This window comes from Cynocephalus volans, chromosome 17 (genome assembly GCF_027409185.1).
Source record: "Cynocephalus volans isolate mCynVol1 chromosome 17, mCynVol1.pri, whole genome shotgun sequence".
Classification (NCBI taxonomy): Eukaryota; Metazoa; Chordata; class Mammalia; order Dermoptera; family Cynocephalidae; genus Cynocephalus; species Cynocephalus volans.
Window position 1 is genome coordinate 15,511,596 of NC_084476.1, and position 27,325 is coordinate 15,538,920.

At 56.0% G+C, this 27,325-nt stretch overlaps 1 protein-coding gene across 6 annotated transcripts in view; it reads right to left on the bottom strand.

Annotated features, from left to right (window-relative positions):
• Positions 1-27,325, bottom strand: part of DAB2IP (DAB2 interacting protein) — a 188,667-nt gene that overhangs the window by 17,701 nt on the left and 143,641 nt on the right. For 5 of the 6 annotated variants that reach the window (XM_063081870.1, XM_063081871.1, XM_063081868.1 and 2 more), the window contains exons 4-9: positions 9,542-9,695; positions 7,407-7,505; positions 6,020-6,574; positions 3,392-3,536; positions 3,159-3,303; positions 358-594 (exon numbers count right to left, since the gene is read on the bottom strand). In XM_063081870.1, the coding sequence (XP_062937940.1) occupies positions 358-594; positions 3,159-3,303; positions 3,392-3,536; positions 6,020-6,574; positions 7,407-7,505; positions 9,542-9,695 (1,335 nt within the window). The remainder of the gene's footprint in view (positions 1-357; positions 595-3,158; positions 3,304-3,391; positions 3,537-6,019; positions 6,575-7,406; positions 7,506-9,541; positions 9,696-27,325) is intronic. The other variant, XM_063081869.1, reaches the window with a different exon arrangement.

Genomic DNA, 27,325 nt, shown 5'->3' on the forward strand with positions numbered 1-27,325 from the left:
AGGACCGTGTGCAACAACCTGAGTCCCCAACCACAGGGGACAGATTAAGTGGGGTCTGTACCCCCCGAGGAATATTAGTCATTCATTGCAAAATGGGGCTTATGAATGTTAAGATATACAGGAGAATCTTCAGTAATAACATGTAGATTCAAAAAAGCATAAGGAAGAAATATCTTGTTTTCACACCTTTGAAAATCAGGAAAACATACCAAAATGGCAGGGGGGAAATGGGGTGTAGAGACTTTATTTTTAAAAAAGCGGGGAGGAGAAGGATCTAAGGTGACAGGAACAAAGGCAGGACCTGTTGCCCCAGCCCTAGTCGTGGGCAGAAGCACCAGGGCCTGCCCCATGACTCACTTGGCGAAGTTGGCTAGGTTCTGGGTGACCTTGGCGATGAGGGTGAGGGTGCGGGCAGTGCGGTCGTCGGGGTACTCCTGCAGCAGGTTGAAGAGTGAGGGCGACATGATGGCGGGGCAGAGGAAGCGCAGGAAGAGGGAGGCGCTGATGAGCCGCTCGCTGATGTCGGGCCGGCCACGGCTGCTGCACTCCTGCCGCCACGAGGCAAACACCTCTTTCAGCTCCCGTGGGAACACACTGTGCAGGAACACACAAGGGGGGGCCTGGTTGTCAGGAGGGGGCCCAGGGAAAGGACCTGGTTCTAAGTCAGACAAACCCTGAGTTCCCACTGCCCCGGGCTCTCACCATCCGTCAGGGAAGGGGTGTGGACAGTGCAGGGAGGGCACGTGACATGGGGCCCCCACAGGGTGCAGCAGGAGGAGCAGGTAGAGCCACGCTCAATCAGGGTGGGGGCTCTCAGTGAAGGGGCTGAGAAGCGACAGAGTGGGATGGGAGACATGCCTGGAAGAGCTGGGTCTCTGTCCCAACAGGAAACACTGGCAAAGGCCAGTGCTGAATGGACTCTCCAGCTCCTGGTCTGGGCCCTTCTCACCTCCCCCAGTGCTTAATTCATCTTTTAACCCAAACAGCAGGCACCTGGGCCTGATGGAGGGAGGAAAACACAACAGGAGCAGACACTATCCTCTGGGTTCTCATCATTGGCTACTGAGACTCACTTCCTCTGCTTAAATAATGTCAGAGGAGTCTGAAGTTTTCTGCAGAACTCAGAATGATCAAGAAGGTGCGAATACCCTTAACTACAGGGTGAGAACACAGCTCCCTGTTCTCTTGATGGGCAGGGAACCAGAGGTAGTGACTTTCCCAGGATGACACAGTGAGTGGGCAGAGCTGGCCCTTCAATACAGGGTTCCAGGCTCTATCGGGCACCTAGCCTGCCACGGTTAGGCCCCACCTGGCCAACCTTTCCTACCTCTTCACCCTAAAAGATGAGCCTCCTACTGGGAGGCAGGCCAGGCCCCAGTGCTTCCTGAGCCCAGTCTACACCTGGCTCTGTCACAGGCCTTCTTGGGCTTCAGTTTCCTCTCCCTTAAACTGAGAGCAAGGCCTGCCCTGCCGAGCTCACAGAGCCAGCTTAAGGCTGAGACCCCAAGGCCGAAAGAGGGCTTGATCAACTTGAACTGTTCCCTGCCCCAAGCCCATGGCCAGCTCAGGAAGCCCTCGGCAGTGAATGCTGGCTGGACCAACCAGCCAACAAGAGCATGCCTGGAGAAGTCGGGGGGAGGGCAACTCTAGCATAGGACTGGCCAGGAGACAGGCCAGATCGGCTACTGACATCTACCAATAGCCTTGTCCAGAAAGAGAGGTGCCTCTGACACATGCCAGAAAGAGGAAATGGAAAATTGCTGTCCACAGATAGGTTTTCTCTGTGTCCTACACCCAGCCCCCTGCAACAGAGGCACAGAGGGTGAGGGCACAGCCCAGCCTGGGATAGGTACTGTGTTCCAGAGAATCAAGGCTCCAGGGCCGCCTTCCACCTCCAGGTCCTGGTGTGTGGAAAGCTGCACATTTCTGGCCCAGTGAGCACTGCCCCCCTGGCTCCAGGTGAGCACCTCGCGCAGCCCAGGGACTGAGAGACCCGGGCAGATGGACGCCCCCTTCCCACGGCTGCTGGTGCCCTAGCAGGCTGGCCTCCACCTGTGCTTCAGGAGTTGCAAACACCTCCCCAGCCCTCCTGTGTGTCCAGCCCTGAGCTGGTGGACCTGCCTGTCCCATGGTGCTCCCAGCAGATTCAGACACAGACACAGTCCCACTCTGCTGGCACCAGGATTGTGACAGAGGGACCCAGGAGGTAAAAGCCAATCCTGTCTGGTGACAAGAAGGAGGGCCACAGAGGAGAGCCAGGGGTAAGGCCTCAGAAAGGAAGGGCTGGTGTATGTATAAGGCGAGGTGTGGGGAGAGAGAGAGGCCCAACTTAACAAAGAACTGAGGTATGGCTACTGAGGTATGGCTGAGCCAGGTCAGCGTGTCAAGAGAGGTTGAGGACAGAGGCTCAGATGGGTGGGGGGCATAAGCCCTGAGCTATACAGTAACACAGACTAAGCCTTTGGCATCTCCTCCAGGGTGAGGACAAACCTGCTACTCAGGCTGGCAGCAAGGCCTGCTGGATAGTCCCGCAGACCACCACACAATGAGGCTACACTCGGCCCAGATCAGCTGGCCATCCCACATGACCCCGGGAGCAAGCCAGTGCCGGCAAAGCCGGCCTTCCAGAAGCTTCCCAGGAGCTGATTCCAGCCCTGGCTGGGGGTCCTGTAGGCACAGCCCACTCCCACCCACCCCTGCTCCATCCTGGGGCTGGTGGTAGCCTGCAGACCCTGTTTTACGTAAAGCCCAGTCCTTTCTTCTCCTTCTTGGGCTCAGGCACCCACACACGCCCCTGCTGGGACCTACCACACGGCTGCAATTTGGGCACCATAACTCCTAAAGACAGGTGCGGCATCTCGGCTTAAGCTGTCTACCTGCCCAAGAGGGTGCTTGAGCACCTACACAGCACCCCATACATGAAAGCACTCATCAATCAACACATACAGACAGAACGATGTGTCCAGGGTCTTTCTACTATAACACCCTGAAAATCGTGTCTCGCGGACATTCGGGAGCGCTTCCCTACATGCGAGAGCCTGGCACATTGTGGACACCATGACATAGAAGGACGGACAAGACGATGGCATGGGGAAGCCCTAGGCAGCCGAGCCCAGAAGGAAGTGTGGGGTCCCCAAGGGTGGAGGGGGGGCACTGACCAGTAGGAGTTGATGATCTTGCAGAAGGCCAGCTCACAGCACATCTTGAGGTTGCCCTGATGCTCAGGGAGGTCAGCGGCCGAGCACTTGCTTGGGTCCACCTCGCAGTTCTCGTCTGACTCGTAGAGAGCTTTGATGAACTCGCCTGGGGCCAGGTGGGCAGGGAGGGGAAGTGAGGACCTGGTGGGCACCACCCCACCCTCTGCCCACCTGCCTGCCCACACCCTCCCTACCTAGGGCATCCTGTAGGTACTTCTGGCCCACCAACTTGAGGTACTCCTCAATGGCCTTGGTGGCCAGTGTATTCTCCCGGAAGATGAGGTGCTCGTTGTCACCACAGCGGTCCACCTCTGACATCATCAGGTCTGTCAGAAAGTCCTAGGGACACAGGAGGTGAGGAGATTGGGACCTGAACTGGCCTGGCAGGTAGCACCCCAGGATTCCACAAATGGTCCAAAGAGAAGCCCCTGCTTCTCAAGGCTGCTCCATCACCAAGCTGCTGGGGACCCAGAAAGGAGGAATGAGCCCCCGGGGGGCTGCTAGGAGCGTGGGCAGGGAGACCTGGTGAGGGAAGGAGCCTAGCATTAGTGACACCAGAGGTGGGTGCAACTTCCAGGATGTGGGAGGCAGGCTGGACAAAAGCATTCCACACACAGCCACAAATCTCTCACCATCAGTCAGGCCCTCTTCAGCCCTGGTCAGGCTTGGTGGGGTGACCACAGCAGAGCTCACCCCTCCCTCTGCCACGAGCGCCACCAAGGATGGACAGGGCCGTCCTCGTTGCATGGCACAAACAACTGCCAGTATCCACCTGTGACTCTGGTGGGAGCTCGACACCAGACCCAGACTTGTTCTGCACAGCCCCACATGAAGGACAAGAGGGGACAGAGGTGGTCCAGCTGCCTGGGAGGCAGTGAGTCACCATGATCTGACAGGCGAGACAGGAACTGACGTCACCCCCACAGGAACTCTGGCTGGGAGGGAAGGTGGTGGCAACCACTGCCCGCCTGGCAATCCCAGTGGCAGCCCCTCATGCTGTGGGTCCCGGACTACCTCAGAGGACAGCTGGTGAGCCCCTCGCCCGTCAGGTCACACAAGTGTCATGGGAAGACCCCAGCAGAGAAGGCTGAGTCCCCCACCTCTTCATGCCCACAGTCAAACTGTGACTTGGGGAAAGGGAAGAAGACAGGTGGGGAGCAGAGACTCAGGGGAGGGTGACAGGGCAGGGGCCGTCTAGCACGAAGCCTACAAGCCGTCCAGCGTGGCCAGGATCCCTGGAGCTCTGGAAATTCCTGACTCCGATGTGCACAAATTTGGAGCTTTGAAATACAGAATCGAGATCTAGAGCCAAGAGACCAGGCTGACCTTCAGAGGCACAGGAGAGACAGGAGGGGCCAAGAGGAAGCTGTTGTGGGCCTCCCTGGGGATCATGAAGCCTGAGGACCCCTTCCTGACCTACAGACGACCTCTAAGGTCCCACTCTGAACAAACTGAAGCAGGGATAAAGACTACATCACCCTCTGGAGCTCCACCATGGCTCCTGCTCAAGCCTGAAGTCCCACTGTGAGTGCCAGGCCCCAGTGCCGGGATGAGGAGAAACTCCTGAGAGCTCAGACCCAACAATGGTAATTACCAAGGCACAGTATAGGAAAATGACCTGTCCAAGGCCACACAGCTACCTGCAGCCAGATCTGGCCCAGGCCCCTCACTTCCCAGGCTCCGTTACTCCCTCTGGTTATGGAGAGGGGTTAAGGGAGAGGGGAATCCTAGGACGGGAACCCTGAAAAGCCACAGCCTGGGCAGACAAAACCTGGGAAGAGGACAGGAAAGTGCTGAGACACCTGTATGGCCGGCCCAGTGCAGAGCGAGATGCAGCCACCACCTCGGCAGCACAGGCCGCCTGTCCCAAAATGTCCTGCTAGTTCCCAAGAATTCCAGAGAGGGGGATCAGGTGTGGTCACCCCAGCAGCAGGAGTTACTTTTTAATCTTCCACCTGTTGCTTCCCTGCCCACTGAAGGCCCAGGGGGTTGGCTGGAGCACTTGCTCCCACCTCCCTCCACAATGAGCACCTACACATGCCTCTGACCCCAGGCCAGCCCAGCCCTAGGGACCAGGTACTGAAAGATCAGACAAGCAGCGGAAAAGGCTTGGGCCTCTGCCACCCCCTCACTCCCTCCCTATACAGTTTTCCAGCACACCCCCTATGCCCCCATGTGGACCAGCAAATTAAGGACAGCGCAGCCTCACCTAGTCAAGTCTGAAGGCTGGGGGCGGGGGAAGAGGGGGTCCAGCCATAAGGAAGAAGACAGCCCCCCACCCTGCCATGGATCCACGGTGGGGAAGCCCTTCTCCCTAGTCCCACACTTGTCACACACCACGAGTCCAACAGGCAGTGGGGGCTGTAGAGGGCCTGAGGAGGCCAACAGACTTCCCCATGCCAGCACCTCTGAAAGCAGGTAAGAGGATAAGGAGATGTGCCGCTGGGCTCTGCCCTGGGGTACATAGGCCTGGCTCCCAACCTGTGCCTCCCTGGCCCTGGCTGAGGGCTCTGGTCCTCAACACAGGGCAGCCTCTGCTCCTGTCAAACATGCCACTTGGCTCTCAAATCACACCACTGTCCAGAGGGCACTTGGGGTCCGTCCACTTTGCAGATGGTTTCAAGTCTAGCCCTCCTTCCACCTCCCACCCAAAGCAGCATGGGATCACACATGCCTCAGGGATCAGCCCCAGGCATGGAGGGTTCCCAGGCTGTACCTTCAAGGCCTACATTAGAGATGAAATGTGGAACCTGGACACAGGGAAGGACGGGTAACCAGCACCTGCCACCAGGCCTCTGTAAGGAGCTGAGGGCCCCACGCACCTTCACCTTGCCCGTGCTCTGCAGAATGTGCACCAGGGCGGACGCCATCTCCTCCTTGGTCTTGGCACTGAGGATGGGCTCGAGGGCTGCACACAGCCCCAGGTAGTGGTTGGTGATGTGCTCGGCAAACTCCTTGTACATCTCCATGGGCAGGATGGTGATAGTCTGGTAGCGTGCCTTGATGCGGATCATGGGCCCAGGACCCTTGCCGCCCTTGGGGTTGGGCGTTACCACCGGGTACCACTTCTCCACAAACTGCCGCCCAGCCACCGAGGCGGCGGGCAGGCTCACGAGGCCCAGGTAACTGTTGCGCTCCTTCTTCTTCTTCTTGTCAGTCTCCCGGTACAGGTGGACGGTGACTGTGCGCAGGGGCGGCAGGTTGTGGAACTCGAAGTGCTCGCCCCAGAAGACATTGTCCGTCTTGAGCTTGCCCGTGGTGCGGGCATAGAGCACGTCATCCAGGCACAGCTCGCAAAGGTACTTCTTCTTGGCTGGCAGGTCCTTGGCCTCGATCACCCACAGCTTCAGGATGTGCTCCACACGCCGGCTGTTGTCCTGCACGAGCGTAAGGGGCCCAGGGGTCAGCTGGAGGTGCCACCCACCCAGCCAGCCCAGGGCCTGAGAGTCCTCAGACCAGGGTGGGGCTCTGAGGACAGGATGGGGGTGGGGTCCAACAGACACGGGTTGGATCTCGGTCGGCCTTGGACGAGCTCACTGTCCTCAGGCAAGTGAATAAATCTGAGACACAGTTTGCTTTTCTATAAAACAGGAATAAAATAACCTCTGCCCCACAGACAGAGAAACTGAGTAAAGAGGTCAGCGGAATGCCTGGCACATTGAAGGTCACGGTGCCATTACAGACCAGCAAACCAAGAGCTGATAAAGTAACTTAAGAGGTGACCACAGCTAAGGTCCCTTCTTTAGTGATGTCATGGCCACTAGGACTGTACCCAGGTCCTCAAGTCAGCTTAGGGAGATACAGAAGTAGGGATTATGGTCAGTGTCCTGTGAATCATGGGGGAGCCCAGGGGCAGTGGGAACACAGAGGCAGATGCCAACCTGGAAGAGCAGCGGGGTCAGTGGGGGAAGTAGTAACAAGGGTTCCAGGCAGAAGGACCCCAGGGCCCAACCCCCGACTGGCCCAATACGCATTTCTCCAGCCCAGCCTTTTCAACATGCAGCTTCGAGAACATAGGCACACAGCACCTGTCAGCTGGGCCAACCCAAGCTCTTCTTTCGCTGTCCAACAATATTGCCTGCTCAAGCCCTGCCTCCATGCAGGCTGCCCTCCATCCCATCTCACACCCCAGAGATCTTTGCTCCTGCTTCGTCATGGCTGAGCTAACACCAACCCCTGACGCTTTGACGAGAGGGGGCACAGGCCTACCTTGTTGGGGTGCACCGCTCGCCGCAGATTCTCCATCCACTTATCCCTCTCGGCTGCTGACCGGCAGGAAAAGCATTTGCTTCCTGATGATGTCGTAACCTGTGGGGGGCAGGCAGGAAGGACAGCGTCACAGGGGAAGGGATTGCAGCAAGGCTAGGCAGCAATGGAGGACCTCTGGGGCTCATGGACTATGGCCACCAGGTCTGCACCACAGCCTCAGGGAGGAGGCGGGACGAGGGTCACAACTGCTCCACACACTCTGGCCCAGAGCAAGTGAGCCTGGCTCTTTGCCCCTGCCTCAGCGTCCTCCTGGCTGAATGGGAAAGCATCTCTCCGACTCTAACTTCCCACCGCCTGAGCTGGGACAAGAGAAGGAACAGGCCCCTGCCCAGGACAGAGGGCAACGCTTAACCCAGGCGAAGCTTCCGTCAGGGGGGAACCACAATTACCAAGGGGACAACCAAGGGTAGGTATGAGAATCACCTCAGTCCTCTGCTGACACTTTTTTTTTTTTTTAATTTTATTTTGTCGATACACAATGTGGTTGATTATTGCGGCCCATTACTGAAACCTCCCTCCCTCCTCCCTCTCCTCCCTCCCACCTAACAATGTCCTTTCTGTTTGCTTGTCGTATCAACTTCAAGGAATTGTAATTGTTATGTCTTCTTCCCCCCCACCGGGGGGGTGGGGTGGGTGTGTGTGGGTGTGTGTGTGTGTGTAAATTTATTTATTTATTTTTAGCTCCCACCAATAAGTGAGAACACGTGGTATTTCTCTTTCTGTGCCTGACTTGTTTCACTTGATATAATTCTCTCGAGGTCCATCCATGTCATTGCAAATGGCAGTATTCCATTCTTTTTTGTACTCTGCTGACACCTTCTGAGGGGTCTTTTCTGTTGAGCAACAGTGACAACAAGATAGTAATAGAGGCCTAAGAGTTTTTGTGCCAGACTGGAGAAATGAGAAGTGGCTGTCTGGGTGTGCCTGGCCCTGGGGTCCTCCTGCCTGGAACCTCTGCTCTCCCTGCTCTTCCTGCCAAGCTCCAGCTCACCCTCCAGTTCCAGCTTGGAGACCCCCCAAGGAGCCCGGCCCAAGCGGCTCCTGTTCTATGTTGCCCCTGCCTCCAGCCTGTGCCAGGGGCTCTAGCGGGGAAAACAGATTCCTGATCCAGGCATCCAAGGTCCCGCCCAGTCCACAGCACCCCCTGCTGTGAAAGAGCAAATAGGCACCACTCTCAGCCCATCTCGGGCAAGGAAGTCAGAGCTCTGACCACGCCAGCTTAGTCAGGAATCTTAAACCAGAACTGGCACACAAGGCACAGGGACCATTTTGCTCTTCCCCTGTGGCTAGGGGTGCCAGGAGATTGTTGTGCTTGTCCCCAAATGGCTGCTTCTCATTACCAGGTTCATTCCTCTACTAGAGCTCCCCTAGTGATGCATGATTGTTAGGGGGTGGGGTGGGGTGGGAGTCTTCTCAGAAGCAGAGGTGGGAAGACAATATGAATAAGTGGAGAAGCACTCAGGAACTCCCAGGAATACCTGTGACACTAGTGACCCTGGTCCTGGCTTAGTCTCAGTCTTGCTGCATGACCCCTGACATCTTCCTGCCTTCTCTGGGCCTCAGATTCCCCATCTACTACGAGGGACTAAACAGCTAGTTCCCATGAAACAGCTCTGCCTGGGTCACTGGCCCTCTGTCTCAAACCTTAGGTCACAGAACAATAGGACAGGAAAGGTTAAGGCTCTCACTATAGAAGGGCCAAAAGGACCAAAAAAGCAGGGGAGGACTCTCTACTATCCCACACTGCAAATGGGGGCTAAGCAGGCTCCAAGCATGGGCTGTGGGGCTTAAGCGACTCTACACAGACCTTTATTTTTTCACTCACTGTCACCACTGGGGCCCAGGTGCTTCACTTGCTAGCATAGAAAGCAGATGCTGTCCATTTCCAAAGAGCCCAGAGAGTAGGAGGGACGCCCCCCACCCCAGCTCTACCTGGTCTCTTAGGAACTGAAAGCTATGAGCAGATTTTGGCCACTGTTCCAAAGAGCCTGGCCCACCGAGGCCACAGAGCACTCCAAGAGGGTGTCTGGAAGAAACGATCTGGGTGCCCTGCCCCAGCCTGCTGTGGGACCCACCTCGAAGCAGTAGTCCTGGCCTAGGATGCTGCTGTGCACAGGCTTGATGACCACCTCCTCCTCCATGCTGAGGTCCAGCGCTTCCACCGCACTGCTGGGGCTGAGCAGGGACTCGTGGGAGCGAGACTCCTTCAGCCTCGGCATCAGATGGGACCTGGGGGAAGGGAGTAGGTGTGTCAGGCTGGACCTGCCACTGCCCAGGCCAGCTGGCCCCAACTCCCCTCCCTGTAGGCAGTCACTCCTCCTTCCCACTCTCCTCTCCATCTTCAGACACACTCAGGGCAAGGGTGTCACAGAGACCCACCATCCCCCCCTTCCCACTGCAGGAGCCTGAGTGAGGGGCTCAGTCTCTAAGCCAGCAAGGAGCTGAGGATCAGGCGACCACTCAGGGGCTTAAAGTTGGCATCTGAGCCTGCAGAGTAAGGTCTGGCCTGGCTCCTGAGCAGCACTAGACCCACAGGAAAGAGCTCACCTGGCCCAGGCAACCTTCTGGGGACTCTCCCACCTCCCCTCTGTCCTGGTCCCTGTCCAAGAGCAAAGCAGTCTGCCTGTCCCAACATTTATCCAGAATGCCACTGCCCAGAGCCCTTTCTCAGATGCCATCCCACTCCCCCCCAGCACGATACGAGGCAGAAGAGCACAGGTACCTCTGTTGCTCCTGTCTACAGATGAGGACAGATAGGCTCAAAGTGGACAGGCTGCAGCGGCCTCTGCACTGTGCCCGAGACTCTGAGGCTAAGTCAGGGTTCATGTGCTGGGGCTCAGGGGCCCAAGCCAGGGTGAGTGGGCCTGACACAGGTAGAAAGGGCAAAGGAAGTCGATGCCATGTATGGTACTCGTGAAGCCTGGACCTGAACTGGCTCCAATAGATCTGGCCTTGGACCTGGGCCCGCTGCTCACCTGCTGTGCGGCCCTGGGCAAGTCAATTCCCTCTTTGAGCCTCAGCTGCCTCAGTGCATCACATGGAAAGCACCTCAGGTGGCACCTCCTCCAATGCTGGGTAAAGTCCACCTCAGAGAGATGAATGTCTCCTTCCAGAGCCAACAACACAGAGCAGTGCCCTATTGGAGCCCCCTCCCACAGCTGGGGCAGGGGAAAAGCCTGAGGACCAGCTGGGCCTGCTGAGACCACTCTTGGTGTGGAAGCTGGACAGGCCTTGTGCCTCCTTGTGTCCAGGTTCCAAACCCCTGGAGCTGGCAAGAAACCTGCTTTGGGATTAGCCCACACAGACTTCCTTCCCCCACACCCTCTGCTTTTTGGCTCCTGGCCTCCAATGGTCCAAGGGCTCAGCCCATCATTCTCTCCCTGCCTCAACTGGACCCCTACCTCAGGTCAGGCTGGGGCCTCGCCCTGGCCTTGAGGACTCAAAGCCTGGCAGGGTCACCAGACACTTCCCTGCAGGGCACACGTCTTGTACACCCACTTCCATGACTGCCTGGGTAAAGGGGGCTGAGGGCCGCTATGTGTGGACTGAGGAGTACAGATATGAGCTGGAAAGGCCCTGCCCAGAGAGCCTCACAGACGCTACTCTCCCCACCCCAAACTCTACATCTCCATGGCAACAATCCTCTGTGCAAATGAACTCTCCCCTGACATGGGGTCCTGTGCTGGGCGCTGCAAGGAGTCAGAGGTAGAAGCAGGACCCCAGTCCTTAGTCGCCCCATGCAGCCCAACCCAGGTATCGCAGTCAGCCTCCTCCCTCTGGCTCTCCATGTCCAGCATGACACTGGTCTCAGAAAGCTCTGAGGGATAGACAGAAGCAGAGGCAAGCAGGGAGATAGGCTGAAGTCAGGTTAAAGCCCACCTGAACCCCCTAGTGCTCCCGTGCCGAGCTCCTCAGTGTGGCTTCAGCACACACAGCTTGTGTGACTCTGCTCTTCCAGGACCCTGTCCCTGGGACACCGAGTTCACAAAGGTGCACAGTAGCCTGCTTACCACACCATACTACTCCAGATGTTCAGACAGCCTCCTCCCCATCACAGCCCTGACCAACACCACGAGTGGGTCTGCCCTCCCCTTGGCTGAGATTCCCCTTGGGGTTGGGTCTGGGCCGCCCACCTCCCAGGGCAGACTCCAAGCCTCGCTCCCAGATGGGGCTCCATACCTTGGTGGAAGAGATGCCCTGTCTCAGATGGGGGTTGGGGGGTCAGCCTGCCTAGGAAGGGCTGGAACCTGCAGCCCCCTAGGCCTGACGTCCAGGACCAAAAACAGCAGACCAGGATCAGGCTGCTTTCCGGCCCAACCTGGAAAACCCTGCCAGGTAATTAAGGATGCTGGGAGCCAGGGCGGGTGGGGCAGGGACCCAGGAAGTACAGAGGGAGGAGGGTGAGCTGGGGCCACCTCCTGCCTGGGGCGCCTGAATGAGCTGGCAGGGGAGAGGAAACGGATGCACAGTTCAGCAGACTGGGCCTGCCCAGGGTCTGCCCAAGGACATCCAAGGGGGCTAAGGTCTTGCAGCCCCGGGAGCCCAGCAGGCGTAGGCCAGACCCCCAAACAGCCACAGCCTGTGACTGCAGCACCCTCTGCTTCCTTCCCCAGCACTACAGCCCATAAACATGCTCCAGCTGGCCTGGGCGTCACTGGGAAGTATCCTGGTGGCACCAAGGGCTATAGGGAAGCTCAGAGCCCTTAAGAGAACCTGGATGGCCCAGACTAGCTGGCTGCAGCTGGGCCTCCCTGACCCTCTCGTCTCTCTAGGGCTTCTCCAAGAGGGGAACGTTGGGCAGAGGCTGCACTCACCCCTGCAGCCCAAGTTCATTGGGAGGGAAAGGACAGGGGCAGGATGGGGGCAGGGTGAGAGCCTGGAGAGGCCCTAGTGGCTCCTGCATGGTCTCCCAGGCTGCTCCTGGGCAGTAGAGCACTGGACGGTGGTGGCAGGGCTGGTGGGCCAGCCCTCTCTCACTCGTCTGCAGACACATGCCTTCCTACAGCCTGGAGTCTACATGGCCCCCTTCCACCAGCAGGCCCTGACACACAGCATCCTTGGTCCTCATGCCACCTGGGCCTGGAGGGAGCTGGTCTGCTGTGACCCAACCAGGGTGCACCTGTGGTGGTGGCTGAGAAGATGACTGGGGCTCAGGAGGGGAAAATAGTCATTTGGTCACTTCCTGGACCTAGCAGGACCACCTCATGGCTTAAGAACCACCTCTCCTGGAAGTCAGCCCTGTCCCATGCCTGCAGCAATCCCCATCCACACTAGCCAGGAATCACCTGCCCCATCAGTCACCCAAGGCAGGCCTCTACCCGACCCTGCTTTTGTCTCAGGCCAGGCACTGTCTGGCCACTTCCTTTCTCACCTGCAGCCTCTGCCTCACCAATGAGTGGGCATGCCCTACCCAGGAAGCCTAGGTAAAAGGAGGTGGACAGGCATGGGTCTCTCCTTTCTTCCATCCCACTTCAAGGAGAGAGGCAGTCATACACCCACCTCCATTCAGCACAAGGTGGGCACCCAGCCGGTCACCTGCACATCTCTCTTTTCATTTCAGTTGCCCACGATCCTGCCAGGAGTCTTCACCTACCCATTTTACAGAAGGGCAGGGAGGAGCAGTTACTTGATCTGCCCAGGGCCCCCTCCTGGGATGGCACTCAGGGCAGTCTGGGAGCCCTGCCACAAGCTTCCCTGTGTGGTGTGGGATCTGGGGCTGATGCCACTGTATGCAGAGCCTCTGCTATCCCTCAGTCCTTGGGTCAGGTCCCTCCCTGCTGCCTGCCCAAAGCTGGGGAAGAGAGAAGGTGGCCCGCTGCACAGCTGCCCCCAGTGCCCAGCTTGGTCTTGTGACGGCTTCCCCTTCTGACCTCCTGTGGTCCTTGTAGATTATTAGAGCCTTGGTCTCCTTGGTGAGGTGGCACCAAGGAGAGCAAAGGCCTTCACCTGGGGGTATCCACCCATACAGATCACTTCCACAGCCCAGGTCTGAGCTACTTCTCACAAAAGCCTTGCCAGGAACACTGTGTGACTACAACGGCCTCAGAGAAGCTGGATCACATGTCTATGACAGAACCAGGTCTTAAACCAGGGCTGTGGGCTCCGCACACCTGCCCCTCCTCACTAAGGCAAAGTCAGCACCCACAGATCAGGCTCACCTTGGGCTGTGTGCCACATGGAGACAAACGCACACGAACACACATCACCCCATGGAACCTTCACAGCCCAAGAAGCAGATGCTGTCCTCATCCTTGCTTTTCTCAGGGGAGAAACTGAGGCCTACTCGGAAAGGGCAAGTGACATGCTCAGGGTCCCATCTTTCTCACTGCCACACCCAAGTCCCTTGGGTCCATTTCCTTATCTGAGAAAGGAGAAAGGATCCTTGCCTCAAATGGAAAACAGCAGTAATGAGCACACACACAGAAGAGCTGTAAAGACAACAATGTTCAGGATGAGGCGTTTCCTTCTCAAGACCACATGGGATTCAGGTCCAGCCCCAGGACTGGGCACTCTGAGCTGCTGGTTGTGGTCTATCTGCCTGTCCACCTTACCAGGCCCACCACCCACAGCAGCCTGCCAGCTGGGCTGCTCCATCCCAGGGATCCTGAGTCTCTCAGGCAGGCCTTCAGGCACATGCCATCCCTTCTGCACAGAAGTCCCCTTCCCTGACCTATCCAACCATCACCACCCAGCATCAGGGCCCCTTCTTCCATGAAGCCCTCCCAGTCTCCCTGGGCAGTGACATTCATCAGGCTGTGCTGTGAAGGTCTGTCACAGAGTTGTCTCCTCGCCTGGCAGGGGGCTCCTTGTGGGTAGGGCTGAATGTGGCTCAGCTCCAAGATTAAGTGCCTCAGAGTTCCTGGACCAAAGCCCCCGTACCCCAGCAGCCAAGAGCAGCTAAGCCAGAGTTGGGAGGAGGTTAGCTGGGACGAGGACAGCCCTCCCAGAGCCCACAGATGTGACTGTTTCCCAGGAGAAGGGATAAAGAAGACCCGAGGGTGGGTCATCAGGGCAACTGCCCGTTCAAGGCCAACTGTAAGAGCAGCACCATTAGAATCTTCCCAGAATCTCCTGGAAATGTCCCTGCCTTTGTGTTGCCCAAGTATGGGGAGCTCTCTTGTCTCTCTCAAGGTTAGGGGGCTCACCCTATCCTCTGTAGCTGCACCCTGCTCCCCCAGGGCTCCAGCCTTCTCTGAGACCTTTCTAAACACAGCAAATTCTCTAGCCCCACCGCAGCCCTCTAGGGACTAGAAGCCATTCACCTGTATCATCCATGGCATGGAATACTCACACTCCTGGGAAGGATTCCCAGGTCACACACAGGACAGCCAAGGCCACAGGGTGGTGAGACCTACTCTGGAGTCCACTGCTACTGAGAGCTGGTCTTGGCCAGGGCCTGGGGGGCCATGGGGAACAGTATCCCATGGGTCTTCTTCCTTCTAGACTACAGCAGCACCCTGCATGGGACGCGCGCCTCTACCCAGCCTGGCCTCACTCCTTTCCTCCTCTCTCCCCTCACAGCCTGTAGGACAATCAAGTCCCACATGCCTCAACCTGGTGTCCAAGTCCTTCCTGTGACGCACCTCACACTACACACTAGCAAGGGACCCAGAATCTCCTCCCCACCTGCTCCCTGACCAAGCCACAAGCTCCTACCCTGTGGGGGGCCTTTGCCTGTGCTGTTTCTTGAGTCCATCCCACCTTTCCCTCCACATCTCTGCCTAACAAAATCTTTCTTCCTCCATTTTCAAAGCCCAGCCCAATGCCACCACTACCACATTGCTGTCCCTGGTGTCTCCAGCAGATAGCTCCCACCCATGCCACCTGAGACCCACTATGCACCACAATTCCCCACCTATCTCACTTAATTCTCATAACATACCTGTCAAGGCTGAGGTTCTGCATCTCAGAAAGGCGAGGTGACTTGCCCAAGATCCTGCAGGTAGCAAGTGGCCGCATGGAACCCGAACCCATTTCAGCAGAGTCCAAGACTAGATCCATTACACAAGCCACAGCCTCTGCCTGGCCTGTCAATGGACCCACAGGTGGCCCATGGCAACAGGGCAAGGAAAGGTCCAAGCCAGGCTGATCTGCTCACTGTGATCCGCTCATTCCAGGTGGGGTAGGAAAAGTGGGGGGCTGCTGGGGTGGGGCAACCCCGCCCAGGGCCCAGGAAACGTGGGCAGGGGCACGGGTGGAGCCGCTGCTAGAGACAGAGCCAGGCCCCAACAGCGGCTCATTGTGAGGCCGGGTGGCAGCAACAACAGAGACATTGTCCCGGTTCCTGGGGCACAACCTTATCTGATAGCCTTCCAGCCAGCCCACAAGCTGTTTTTCAACTCTAATCCTTTCTTCTCTTAAAAGGTTAGTGACAGGGAAGTTCAGCAAAGTCTCCATTATTTCAAGAAGGGAGGAGAACCAAAAATAAAACTTGCGATAATTAAGAAGCCCTACTTGACATAGTGAAGATGTGATGTTTCCAATTATGGGTGGGGTGAGCCAAGAGTGGGGTTGTTTAACCGGGAAAGTAAGGGGTTCTTGCTCACCCTCCAATCTCAAAGGCACAGAGAGAGCTTGCCCTGTGTGCCCTCAAAGGGCAGGGCTGGGGCCAGGAGAGACCCATTCTAGCTCCCTCACAGCTGTCCCCAAATGGGCCAGGCTCGTTTCGTTTTAGAGTGGGTACCCTGTCTCTGGAATGTTCAAGCAGGACCTGGGAGACCCCTTGAAGACTTGCTGTGGAGGGGATGCCTCCACTGCTAAGGGGGCTGCTGGGAAAACGGGCTGGGGAGTGCACGCAGGCAGGCAGTGGAGTGAGCCCTGGGGGTAAGCACACACAAGCACGCACACACACAAACACAGGTGCACGCTATAGAAATGCCATCTGCAGCTGGGAACAGACAGGAGGACAGAGGGCCTAGTGTCAAGGGTGCCCACCTGTAGGAGCAAATTCAAGTCTCTATTCCTCATAAAACACGCGACCTTCAGCACTTTAATAAGTAACTCACCTCTCCAGGCCTCACTTTCCCTATCCATAAGTGGGGATAATGACACACCTTCCTCACAGGTTGCTCTAAGGATCGAATGAGACTGTAGGTGAGAGGCAGCTCAGGAGATCAGGGTAGGTAGTGATGACTGTCAAGTCCCCCGCCTCATTGCCAGGCACCACTGTGGGAACTGGGCACACAGCTGTCAGCAACGCTGGTGAGCCGTGTACACACTGTTATCAGGACTGAAGTGACACGGAGGGAGAAGAGGCAGTGCCAGGGGTGGGGGCGCAGAGTAGACCCCAGTGAGGGGCCACTTCAACCACTCTGCCTGTGACTCACGAGCACAGCAGTACTAGCCCCAGTCTCCACCCCGCCACTGACCACTGCCACACCAGGTCTGGAAGGTGGAGAAATCCTGGACAAGGTTTGTCTCCAGAGTCAGTGCCCACCTGAAGACTGGCGGGCCCTGCTGATTCTGGAGTTAGGACCTCAGCAAACTCTGTAGGCCCCAGTCAGGTCAGAACACACCAACCACACTCCTGCCTGCCATAGCTGGACAGGTCCAGGGAGCTGCGCTGGAAATCTCAGCTCACACTGGAAGGAGACACAGTCAGGATGAGGGCGCTGACCTCCTGGGAATGGAGCGGCGGGACATAAACAGGGCAGCGCCCTGCCCGGAACAGCCAGCAGAGCTGTCTCTCCCCAGGCCCAGCCTTGCCGCTGGCCTGGGAACCAGCTGCTGAGAAGACCAGCACTCCCTCCTCGCCTGGCTGGGGTGTTGGGGGAGGGGAGAGGAATGCAGCCGCCTAGTGGCCCCCCAGGGCCCTGGGGAGACAAAGCCTGTCCTAAAAAGGCAAGGAGGTTGGCCGCCCTGCCTGGGAAAGCTTCCTGAAATGACAGGGCCTAGAGGCGTGGTCCCTCTCAGCCCAGGGCTCCTCAGTCCAAGGCAAGGGGCAGGTCCTAGCAGAGTCACCAAGAACCAGTGTGACACTCATACACATACTGAGCTCTGGGCTAGGAAGTAGGGAACCACCTGGCCTCCTGCCCTCCCCCTCCCCCTGGGAGGCAGAGTTCCCCCCACACTGCAGGGTTGAGCTGGCAAAGAGGAGGGGTCCACACCCTGGTAACAGAAACAGGAGGGCAGGCAGCTCATGGCTTGCCATGGCTACAACACAGCCTGAGGCCTGGCACTCAGAAGTGGCTGATATATGCTGACTGAAGAATGACACCATGACAGCGTGAACCTAATGCCACTTCCTAAGCGCCTACTATGTGCCCAGCTGTGTGGCAGGTGTTCTGACCAAAGCACACACACCATCTCATGGCCTTCTCCCAACAACCATGCACAAAGGGCAGCACCGCCCTGGCTCATGAGGCAGCCTTTCCCATACACACCCCAGTTAATCCAAAGAGTTCGAAGGAAGCTTTAGGACACTCTGTTTTACTAAAGAGGAAACTGAGGCTTGGAGAGAGGGAGGAACCCAGCCAGAAGTCCACCCCTAATGTGCCTGTGATCTTAGTCCCACAGATGCAGAACAAGTTCCCTCCCCTCTCTAGGCTGCTGTTTCTGCACATGCTGAGCTCTTTCAGAGAGAGCCATGAAAACCCCACATCAACTCCCTATAAACACAAGGGACCACATACTATCACCACCACTCCTTCTGGTACTATCACTACTACCACCCCCACCCCCCTCCGTGATAACATAACGGCAATGCCTCATTGCTACCTGGTAGCAAGCTGGGCCACGAGGTTTGCCAACAGAACAGGCATGTGGGGGTGCTGGTACAGGAAAGGCAGCCTTCAGTATCCTGACCAGACCCCACCCGCACCCTTTCCAGTTTAACTGTGCAGGCTTAATGGAGTCTTCAAAAAACACTTAGGTACACATTTACCTTTCCACATCTTATTTCTTGGGGGGGGGGGGGCAGCAGAGAAAGAAGAAACAAAAAACTTTCCACCTAATCCCCCAAGTCATCCTGCAGCCTGAATAATTTTGGGTTTTTAATCAATAGCTGTCAGACGTGTCAAATTACTTTGGGGACCGCAAAGCAGTTTTTAAACATTCATAAACCTCAGTAGAACAGTGAAATGCCCTGAATTTTAAAAGAAGAGAATCTAAGGATCACTCAATAAATGGGGTAAGATTTGGGTAAATCAAAAGTGAACTGAAAGCCAACTGTCCCTCCTGCTTCAGCCCTCCCAGGTCTCCAGAAAAAACTCCCAGGCCTGGCCCGGCCAATCAGAAAGTCTAGGGAGGGCAACAGCCCCCAACCCTAAGCTCCTCACCAGTGCTCCCCAAGGAAAGCCCCCCACCCAACTCCTCAGCCCCAGGAAAAGGAGCCTCCCTCCCCCACAACACGGCACCCAGGGCTCTGACCCAGCCACGTCTGCAGTGACCCTGAAGCTGTCTGACCCACCAGACTCCTGCACCCACCTGCATGTGCTGTCTCTCTGCTACTGCCCTTGCCCAAACTTCTCTACTTGGACCACTTTGGAGAAGGTTCCAAGGCTCTGGCCAAGGGATTCCCCTCCCTGCAAGCTCCGTCTGTGCCTGTCTCCTCCTCACACATGTGAACATACCCATGCATCAACTTGGTCCAACTGATTACACCACTGGGGACTGGTTTCTGACTGGTTCCCTTACCTCCACCAGGGACCTTAAACACCTCCAACAACAATTTCAGGGCCCTGGGGATGCAGGACCCAAATGGGAAATGATGATGAAATAAAAATAATGAATGAGGGCTGGCCCGTGGCTCACTTGGGAGGGTGTCGTGCTAATAGCATCAAGGCCAGGGGTTCGGATCCCTATATAGGGATGGCCGGTTAGCTCACTTGGGAGAGTGTGGGCTGACAACACCAAGTCGAGGGTTAAGATCCCCTTACCGGTCATCTTTAAAAAATAAATAAATAAATAACGAATGAGCTGAAAACCATTCTCCAGAAAGCAGTTCCTCCTCCGGCTTATTGAATTTCTCCCAGCTCTCCACCTCCAGGAAGCCCTCCTTGGCTCAGGCTGGCCCCTCCACAGAACATGGAGGCGGAGGCACCATCTTCTCCCACCTCGTCCCCTCCACTCAAGACCCAGGCATCATACCATGTGGCTTCCTGAGACTGTGCGGGCAGATCCCATTAGGGTGATGGGGTGATCTGGGGACTGTGTCCTTCCTTCATCCCTGGGGACCAGGGTTCCTGCCTCAACATAACCTCAGCTCCTGGCACTCTGTTGGTTGATGACTGGTTGAATGTGGTAAGGAGATCTCCTTCCTTACACACACACATACACACACACACACACAATTCTGCAATCTTAGTCAAATTAATTAACTCGTGTGTCTGTTTTCTCATCTGCAAAATGGGGACACCACCACCTATGCACAGAGAGCTCTCCATACACAGCTCCTGTGACCAGCCCTGGCTGCCCCCATGCCCTGAGACTTTCCCTTTCCCTGGGCATCCTGTTCCTTTCCACACTCCCCTCCCATAGCACTTCTCTGAAAGCTCCTGGCTTCTCCCTGGGCCCACTGACCTTCCCAGGATGCCTCTCCCACAGCTGAGCTCTCAAAAAGTCTCTCTGCCAACTGGCCCCAGACAACCTCACCTGCTCCACCCCACCCCCAAGAGCAGTCTCAAGAGTACAGGGGGGGAGGGAGAAGGGAGGGAGGTTTTGGTGATGGGGAGCATTAATCAGCTACAATGTATATCGACAAAATAAAATTTAAAAAAAAAAAAAATAAATAAAAAAAAAAAAAAAAAAAAAAAAAAGAGTACAGGCCATTTTAGGCAAGCAACTCTAAAAAGACCCCATTTAAGGAGAGAAGGACACATCTGGGAACAGACACTGGCACCCTTACTCCAGGCCCCAGTGCCCGTACCCAGTTCAGCTGCCTCTTCAATTCTAGCCTCCACTGGGGATGGAGGGGCTGGCTCCGTGGCCACACAGGACCCCCTCCTTGTCAGCAGCCTGACCTCAGAGAGACAGACAAGGCAAACACACGAAGGTAAGGAGCACTGGGCCAAGGGAGCACAGACCTCAGATTGGCCTCTGTAGAGCCCGCTGAAAATCATATGTTAATACCCCCCCACCCCCACCCAGCAAACTGTGTTAATCCAGCCGCCCAGTATATAGTTCCTGAGCACCTCCAGCATGCCAGCACTGAGGCTGTGGGCCTAGGGACCCCAGTGGGCCTCAGAGCTGCTGCTTTCCAGACTGAACTAGCAGGAGACAGCCAGGAGTGTTAAATAGCAGCAAGTCATGGGCTCCCAGGCTGTTGGCAAGGGCATAAACTCATAGAAACAATGTAAAAAAAAAAACCAGGGTTGTGGCTGCAGAGTTCCTCCTGCCCCTAGCAACCACGCACCAAAGCCCACATACCAAAGCCATCTGTGGCTGTTAAGTACCTCCTTAACTGCCACACGCCAGCCACCAGTAGCCCACACACTTGGGAAATGCATTTGGCAGACCCCACACCTCTGACCCTCACACAGCTAACTACAATTAAGGAAACGGAGGCTCTGAGACCTCAAGGGGTTTCCCCAAGGCCAGAGCGCCAGACTTCAGAGCCCTCCCTCTATCTCCACATTCCACACTGGCTGGCTATAGGGTAAGATAGCCCTGTCATTTGCCACCCAACCCAAGGGATTCTAACAAAGTCATAACCCCAAAGTACAGCTTCCAAGGTACGCCCCTCACAGGCCCTGCTTGGCACCATCGAACTCTAGTCAAAGTGGGCTGCCCACTTTTGCTCAAGCAGCCACATCCTCCCTGTCCATCCGTGTCTGGCTCAAAGGTCACCACCTCCACGAAGCCTTCCCCAGCAGAACAGACAACTCCCTCCAAGGTTTGCCCCTATGCATCCCCCAACCCAGTACTTGAGGAAGTGGAGGCTCAGAGAGCTCAAGCAGCTTGCCCAAGGTCACAGTTCACAGGCACAGGACAGGGCAGGGGGTCTGGCATCTGGGCTCCAACTCCAAACTCTCCACTGCCTCAGGTTTTCACCAAACCTGCAGAAACCATGTGATCCAACATACCAACTTCCAAGTAACTCCAGGAACCCTGGGTCACCAGAATTGACTGAGCCCTGTCTTTGTCACCATAGTGAGAAGGACAGTAGCTGGCAGGCAGTCTTACCCATCCCCAGTCGTGGTGGTGAAGGTGGTTGGGGACAGTAAGTGCCAAGACTTGGCTGTGACAAGCCAAATCCTTCCTGACTTCTCCAGACACAAGGTACTTACCCAGTAAAGACACTTTCACACCAAAGTGACCTGGCTCCTGACAACTGTTTCAAATATTTATACTGGAGCCTAAACCAGTCTAGGCCCAGACACAGCCTCCCCAGCCTCCCCACCTCACCCCACCCAGCAGGCCTGGGCCAGATGGATCAGGGAGCGGATGCAGTGGGGAGAAGGAAGAAGGAAGAAAGTCCCGCTTGGGGGTGGGGGTGAAGACGACATGGCCCCCAAATCTCAGTGCAGCCCCACCCAGCCCAGCCCAATGCTGGGCGACTCAGAGCAAAGGCCGAGCTCCTCAGCTCAGAAAGCTTTTTAGCAGCGTGGGCATTTCCCGGTTCTCAGTGGAGCACACCAGAGGCTGCCCCCGGGGTTCCTATCATTTTAAAACTACAAACAGCAACCGCACTCCTCCTGCTTTCCTGCTGTTTAGCAGGACTATCCTAGGTGCTTCCAGGCTCTGGGCTGGCAGCAGACATCGGTGCAGAAGGACAGGGACACCATCCCCGGGGAACTCCTGAGTCCCTCCCAAGACTGGGCATGTGCAACCATCACACTGACTGGTGCCTGCTGCCGCCCGACTCACCCCAGCCTCCCCGCCCAGGAGGCTGGGCAGTGACCCTGAGGCTGGCAGCCTCATTCCTTCCCTCTTCCCCAGCCTGCCTCATTCCAACCTCCGCTCAGGCCACTCACCATCCCTCTGCTTGTGGCCGGGGCAGCTGAGCAGCCAGGCCAGCCACCCCGCTGCACTCTGTTTCCCACTGGCCACAGCCAGTCCAATCCCGTTCTGGTCCTAGACACACCACTCCAGCCCAGTCCGCTGGGACTAATCATGGCTAGTTAAACAAAGGCTGTGTTCCAACTCCTGGTAATGCGCTTTTAAAGGGCCGGTGTCCCGTTGGGCCTGCCAGAGTCTTAAAGGTACAGATCCTCTTTTCTGTCCAGGAAACAGGAAAGCAAAGAAACACAAAACAAAACCTCAAAAGTCATAACCAAGATTTTGGAAAGAATGAACAATAGTAAAAATATCCTAACTTCACGTGCAGGACCCAAAGAACCAAAAAACAAAAGCAATGAGGCTAATCCCAAGAGAAAGAGCAGACATGGCGGCCACCTTTGAACACCCAGTGTGCCAAGCACAGCACTCAGTGCTGTCTCACTCCTCACGGCATCTCCATGAGGCACGCATTACCATCACCCCACCTTCCAGATGAGGAAGCTGAGGTCAGATGGGGCTCAGCAGATGGATGGCAAAGCTGGGACACAACCACATGAGGTCAACCAAAGCTGATTCTTCCCCCTCCTGCTCCCTCCTAAGAGGTCCAGCTTTACCCACCCTGACCCCAAGCCCCACCTGTTCCACATCCTCTAACACCTTCCCCTCCTGAGAAAAAAGATGAGAAGGTGGGAGGATCTGCCACAGGCGCCCAACCACTGGGCTTTCAGTCTGGGCCTCAAAACCCTTTGAGGTCAGTTCCATCATCTCCTCCATCTTCCAGATGAGACTGGCAATCATGACTTCTGACACAGCACTGAAGGGAACACACAGACAACGCCAGGAAGAGGTGAATGCAGACAAAAGGGCGGGGGGGGGGGGCAGAAGGGGTGGAGGGAGACAGGTCTTCCAGCCCTGCAGGGGTGGGAGCACTTCATACCCAGGACCCCAGTCTCTTCCTCAACAGGCTATATGGGCAGAGGAGGCAGGTGAGGGGACCAAGACTGGTAAGGGGAACCGTCCTCCCAAGCCCAGGGCTCAGGGCCCAGGCACACTGGCCAAGGCCTTTCCACCGTCCACAGGAATGGACAGTGGGACAGAGCTGCAGAAGTGGGGACTCTCCTGGGACCCCTAGGCTCCAAGGGTGGGTAGGGCCCACCCAGCTTCTGGAATAGGAGTGGGAAGGGGAGAGAAGGGAGAAAAGATTTGACTGCCTGGGCCTCAATACCCAGTCTAAGCAGCCCCCTAAGAAGGGTGGGCCATTCAGGTACCTGGAGCGGCTGTAGGTGCTGTTTGGCTATCCTGTCAGAAAAGCCAAGGCTAGGCAAAGTCTTCAAGCACAACTCTGCAGGCCAGTCTTCAAGGACTTGGCACCCTCATTCTGTTTCTACAGAGCCTGAAAGCCAAATACATTTTAAGGATGTGTATGTAGCCTGGTGGTTAAGAACATGGGCTCTGAAGCTAGACTGAGTTGTGCCACTTGCAACCTGTGTGACCTTGGACAAGTCAAGTCACCTCTTTGGGCCTCAGTTTCCTTCTCTAAAAAAACAAACACAGTAACAGTACTTACCTCACAGAGTGGCTGGGAGGATACAGAACAGAGGCTGGCTCAGAGAGAGTGAGCACTTATCTAAGGCCAACCTTTAGTTAGATTAAAGAATATGCTGGGAGGCACAAACAGGAAACTAGCTTCCTGGGTAGTGACCCTGAGCAAGTCACTTCCTTCTCTGGGCTGCAGATTCTTTCTGTAAAAGGACCCTAAGTGGCTACCAGGCGGAACTACCCCTCCGCCACCTCCCAGATGCCTGCCCTTCCCCACAAGGAGCCAGGCCAGAAGGTGATAAAGACTGAGAAAGGCTGGGCTGTAGCCCAAATCCTTTGAAGCCTGAAAACAGCCTGCGACAGCTGCCCACCCAGGCTACCTGAGGTCTGCTGGGTAGGAGGAGAGCCAGGGGGAAACTATGGCCCAAAGCCACACAGGCCTGTCCGGAGGCAGCACAAGGCTTCATCTCTCGAGGTGGAGCCCCACCCCACTCCCAGCCTTTTGTGGGTCTTAGTTTCCCCACTCCTCACATGTGGTCATGGCACATGGTCCACCTGAGTTCACTTTGCCCATGGGGAATTTTGCATCAGCCATATAAGCATCCCCAAAAGCAGGGGTGCTCCCTTTGCCACAAGCATCCCCAAGGCTTGACGAAGGCTCGGGCCTGCCTCATCCTATCTTCCTGAAGCCTGATGCATGGGGGCGGGGGGGGGAGGCGGGTGTCAGGCATCAGATCAAACAGGTGGTCAGAACGCAGGAGGAATGCCCTGTAGCCCTGGCAGAGAACAGGACCACTATTTCTGAGAGGCGATGGGAGACCTGGGTGCCTTAAACCCCACCATCATCACCACTTCACCTACAGGGTTCAGCAGTCAGTAAGGGGAGGACTGGGGGTGTTGCAGGCCAGGGTTGCAATTGTGGTTGTGTTTCTTAGCAACTGTGGAACTCTGAGCTAGTAGGCTTACTTTCCAGAGCCTCAGTTTCCTCATGTGTAAAATGAGGTAATACAGTATCCCCTCTAGATATCAGATGTAAAAACACGGTTAACCAGATGCAGAAAAAGCACTTAACAAAGCAACTGGGAACCCCAAAGAATCAAATATTTGAGAGTCATTTATCAATATACACTGAGAACCCACCAGGGGTCCATCAGACACAGGCTGTTCCCAACCCTGTGCTGTCACCCGCCCCCAAGCCAAACACATTCTAAACTCTCTCCAGAGCCAGAAAAGCCTTGGGAGAAGGTAAAAGTCCCAGCCACCAAAATATTCTGTAAAAGACCTCAAACTTCTCTGGAAACCAAACACACAAAGGAGCCTCCCAGAAATATCGTTAGTGTAATGGAAGTCTAGCTCTGCTATGGGAAAGACCCTTGGAGTGAAACAAGTTCCAGGATGCTCTCATTTAGGGGCCTTGCCGCCAGACCGAGATTGGAGCAAGGAAAGGGGGTGACAGGGGAAAGATAGGGTCAGCGGACTCAGCATGGGTCAGAAAAAGTGAGACACATACAGGGTACTTAGCAAGCCGCCCAGAGAGAGGGCCAGAAGAGGAGAAAGAAGGACTCAGGAAGCTGTCAAACCTCATCCTGGGGGGCCCATCCAGCCCTCCTGAATCAGGCTCTCTGGGGTTGTGCGAGGAGAGTTCAGATGCACGCCTAAGAGTGACACGCACCAGGTATGCCACTGGTGAACTGGGGCACGCTGATGGAGCCCATTTACACCCCGCATCTGGCCCTCCCTCTTGGCGTCCCAGACTGGCCCTGTTCTCCGCACACCTCTGTCCACTGTCATCTCTGCCGCCTCCTCACCTCCATCTCCTATTCAACATACCTGTCCATTCTGACCCCACTGGCTCTCCTCCAGGTCACCAAAGGCCTTCAACTTGACAAAGCCAACCACACGGTTTCTGTCCTCCTTCCTCCCTCCCTGAAGCACAGGCCCCCATGCTCTGCCTTCCTCTCTCACCTCCCTTCCTGGCACCACCTGTTCTCCAGGTGTGGGAGTCTCTCAGGGCTCCTCTTCCTTAGCAAAACACCTTCCTTTGGTGATCTCATCCACTTCTATAGCTTTAAACCTCCAGGGTGCTCATGGCTCCTAAATTTACATCTACAGCCTCTCCGTCTCTGAGCTCCAGGCTCACATATCTAAATGCGGGCCTGACATCTCCTCTTGGATGCTTCACAGGGCCTCCAGCCTGAAGTGTCCAAAGTGGAGCCAGTCACAACAGCAAAGCAAGGAGCCTCAAAAGCCAAGAACCCTCCCTCCTTTCCCTCGTCTTCAGAATGCAGTCCACCAGCAAATCCTACTGCCACCTCCTCTAAAACCTCTCACACCTGCTTACTTCTCTCCACCGTGCCCAGGTAGCCCCTTTGCTCCTCCCCACCACGACCTGGGGACTCAGAGGGACCCTTCGGAAATGCAAACCATATTATTTAACTCTTTAGTTTGAAACCCTTCAATTATCCCCCACTGCACTCAGAATAAATCTGCACTCCTCCGCAGGTGGAAGAAGCTGCAGGAGGGGCCTGTCTACCCTCTGACCTCATCCAGCAACTCCCTGCACACCCCCACCCCAAGCCTCTGCTTTCCCACCTCAGGGACTTTGTACTGGCTGCTCCCTCAGCTAGGAGTTCTTGCTCCAGCCCACTCTCCCATGAACTGGTTTCTGGCATCCTTTGGAACTCAATTCTTCCCTGTTTCCTCTACAACAAGTCCTGCCCTGCCCCCCACCACTCCCCAGTGAAACACTTGGCTGGTTTCCTTCACAACATCTTGCTCATTCAGGCAGCAAGTATTTATTAAGTGCAAACTATGTGCCAGGCACTATTTTAGGCACTGGGAATACAGGTGCTGAACAAAGCAGACAAAACTCCTTGACTTACATTCCAGTAGGGGAACTTCACCTAATCTGGAATTACTTTGTATCTCCACTTATTTATTCTTATCAGTCTCTCTGGCCAGAAGGTAAGGTCTGCATGGCCAAGGGCTATGTCTGTTGCATTCCTGTGTCCTAAGAGAGGATCTGGCATGGTGTAAGACCTTGAATATGCAAAAACAAAGATCAAACCCAGAAAAACAAGAAATCAAGAGGCAGGCCTTCACACCTCCACTGGCAGAGGTCCCTCTACCCCTGGGCTGTCAGGTGAGAGGAAAGGCTTCTGTGGATCCCCAGTTCAGCAGCCTCACTACTTCTGGGGGATAGACAGGTGCACAAGTGGCAGTTTCCTCTGACTGCTGGAAAACAGATGCCTGCAGCTCTACACGGTCAGGGAAGGATTCTTGAAGAGGTGAGATCTGAACAAGGCCAACCCACAACCCCTCCCAAAGCTAGGGAGAAGGAGAAAAATTTGTGTTTTAGGGCTCTGATGCTCCTTGCTCTAGCA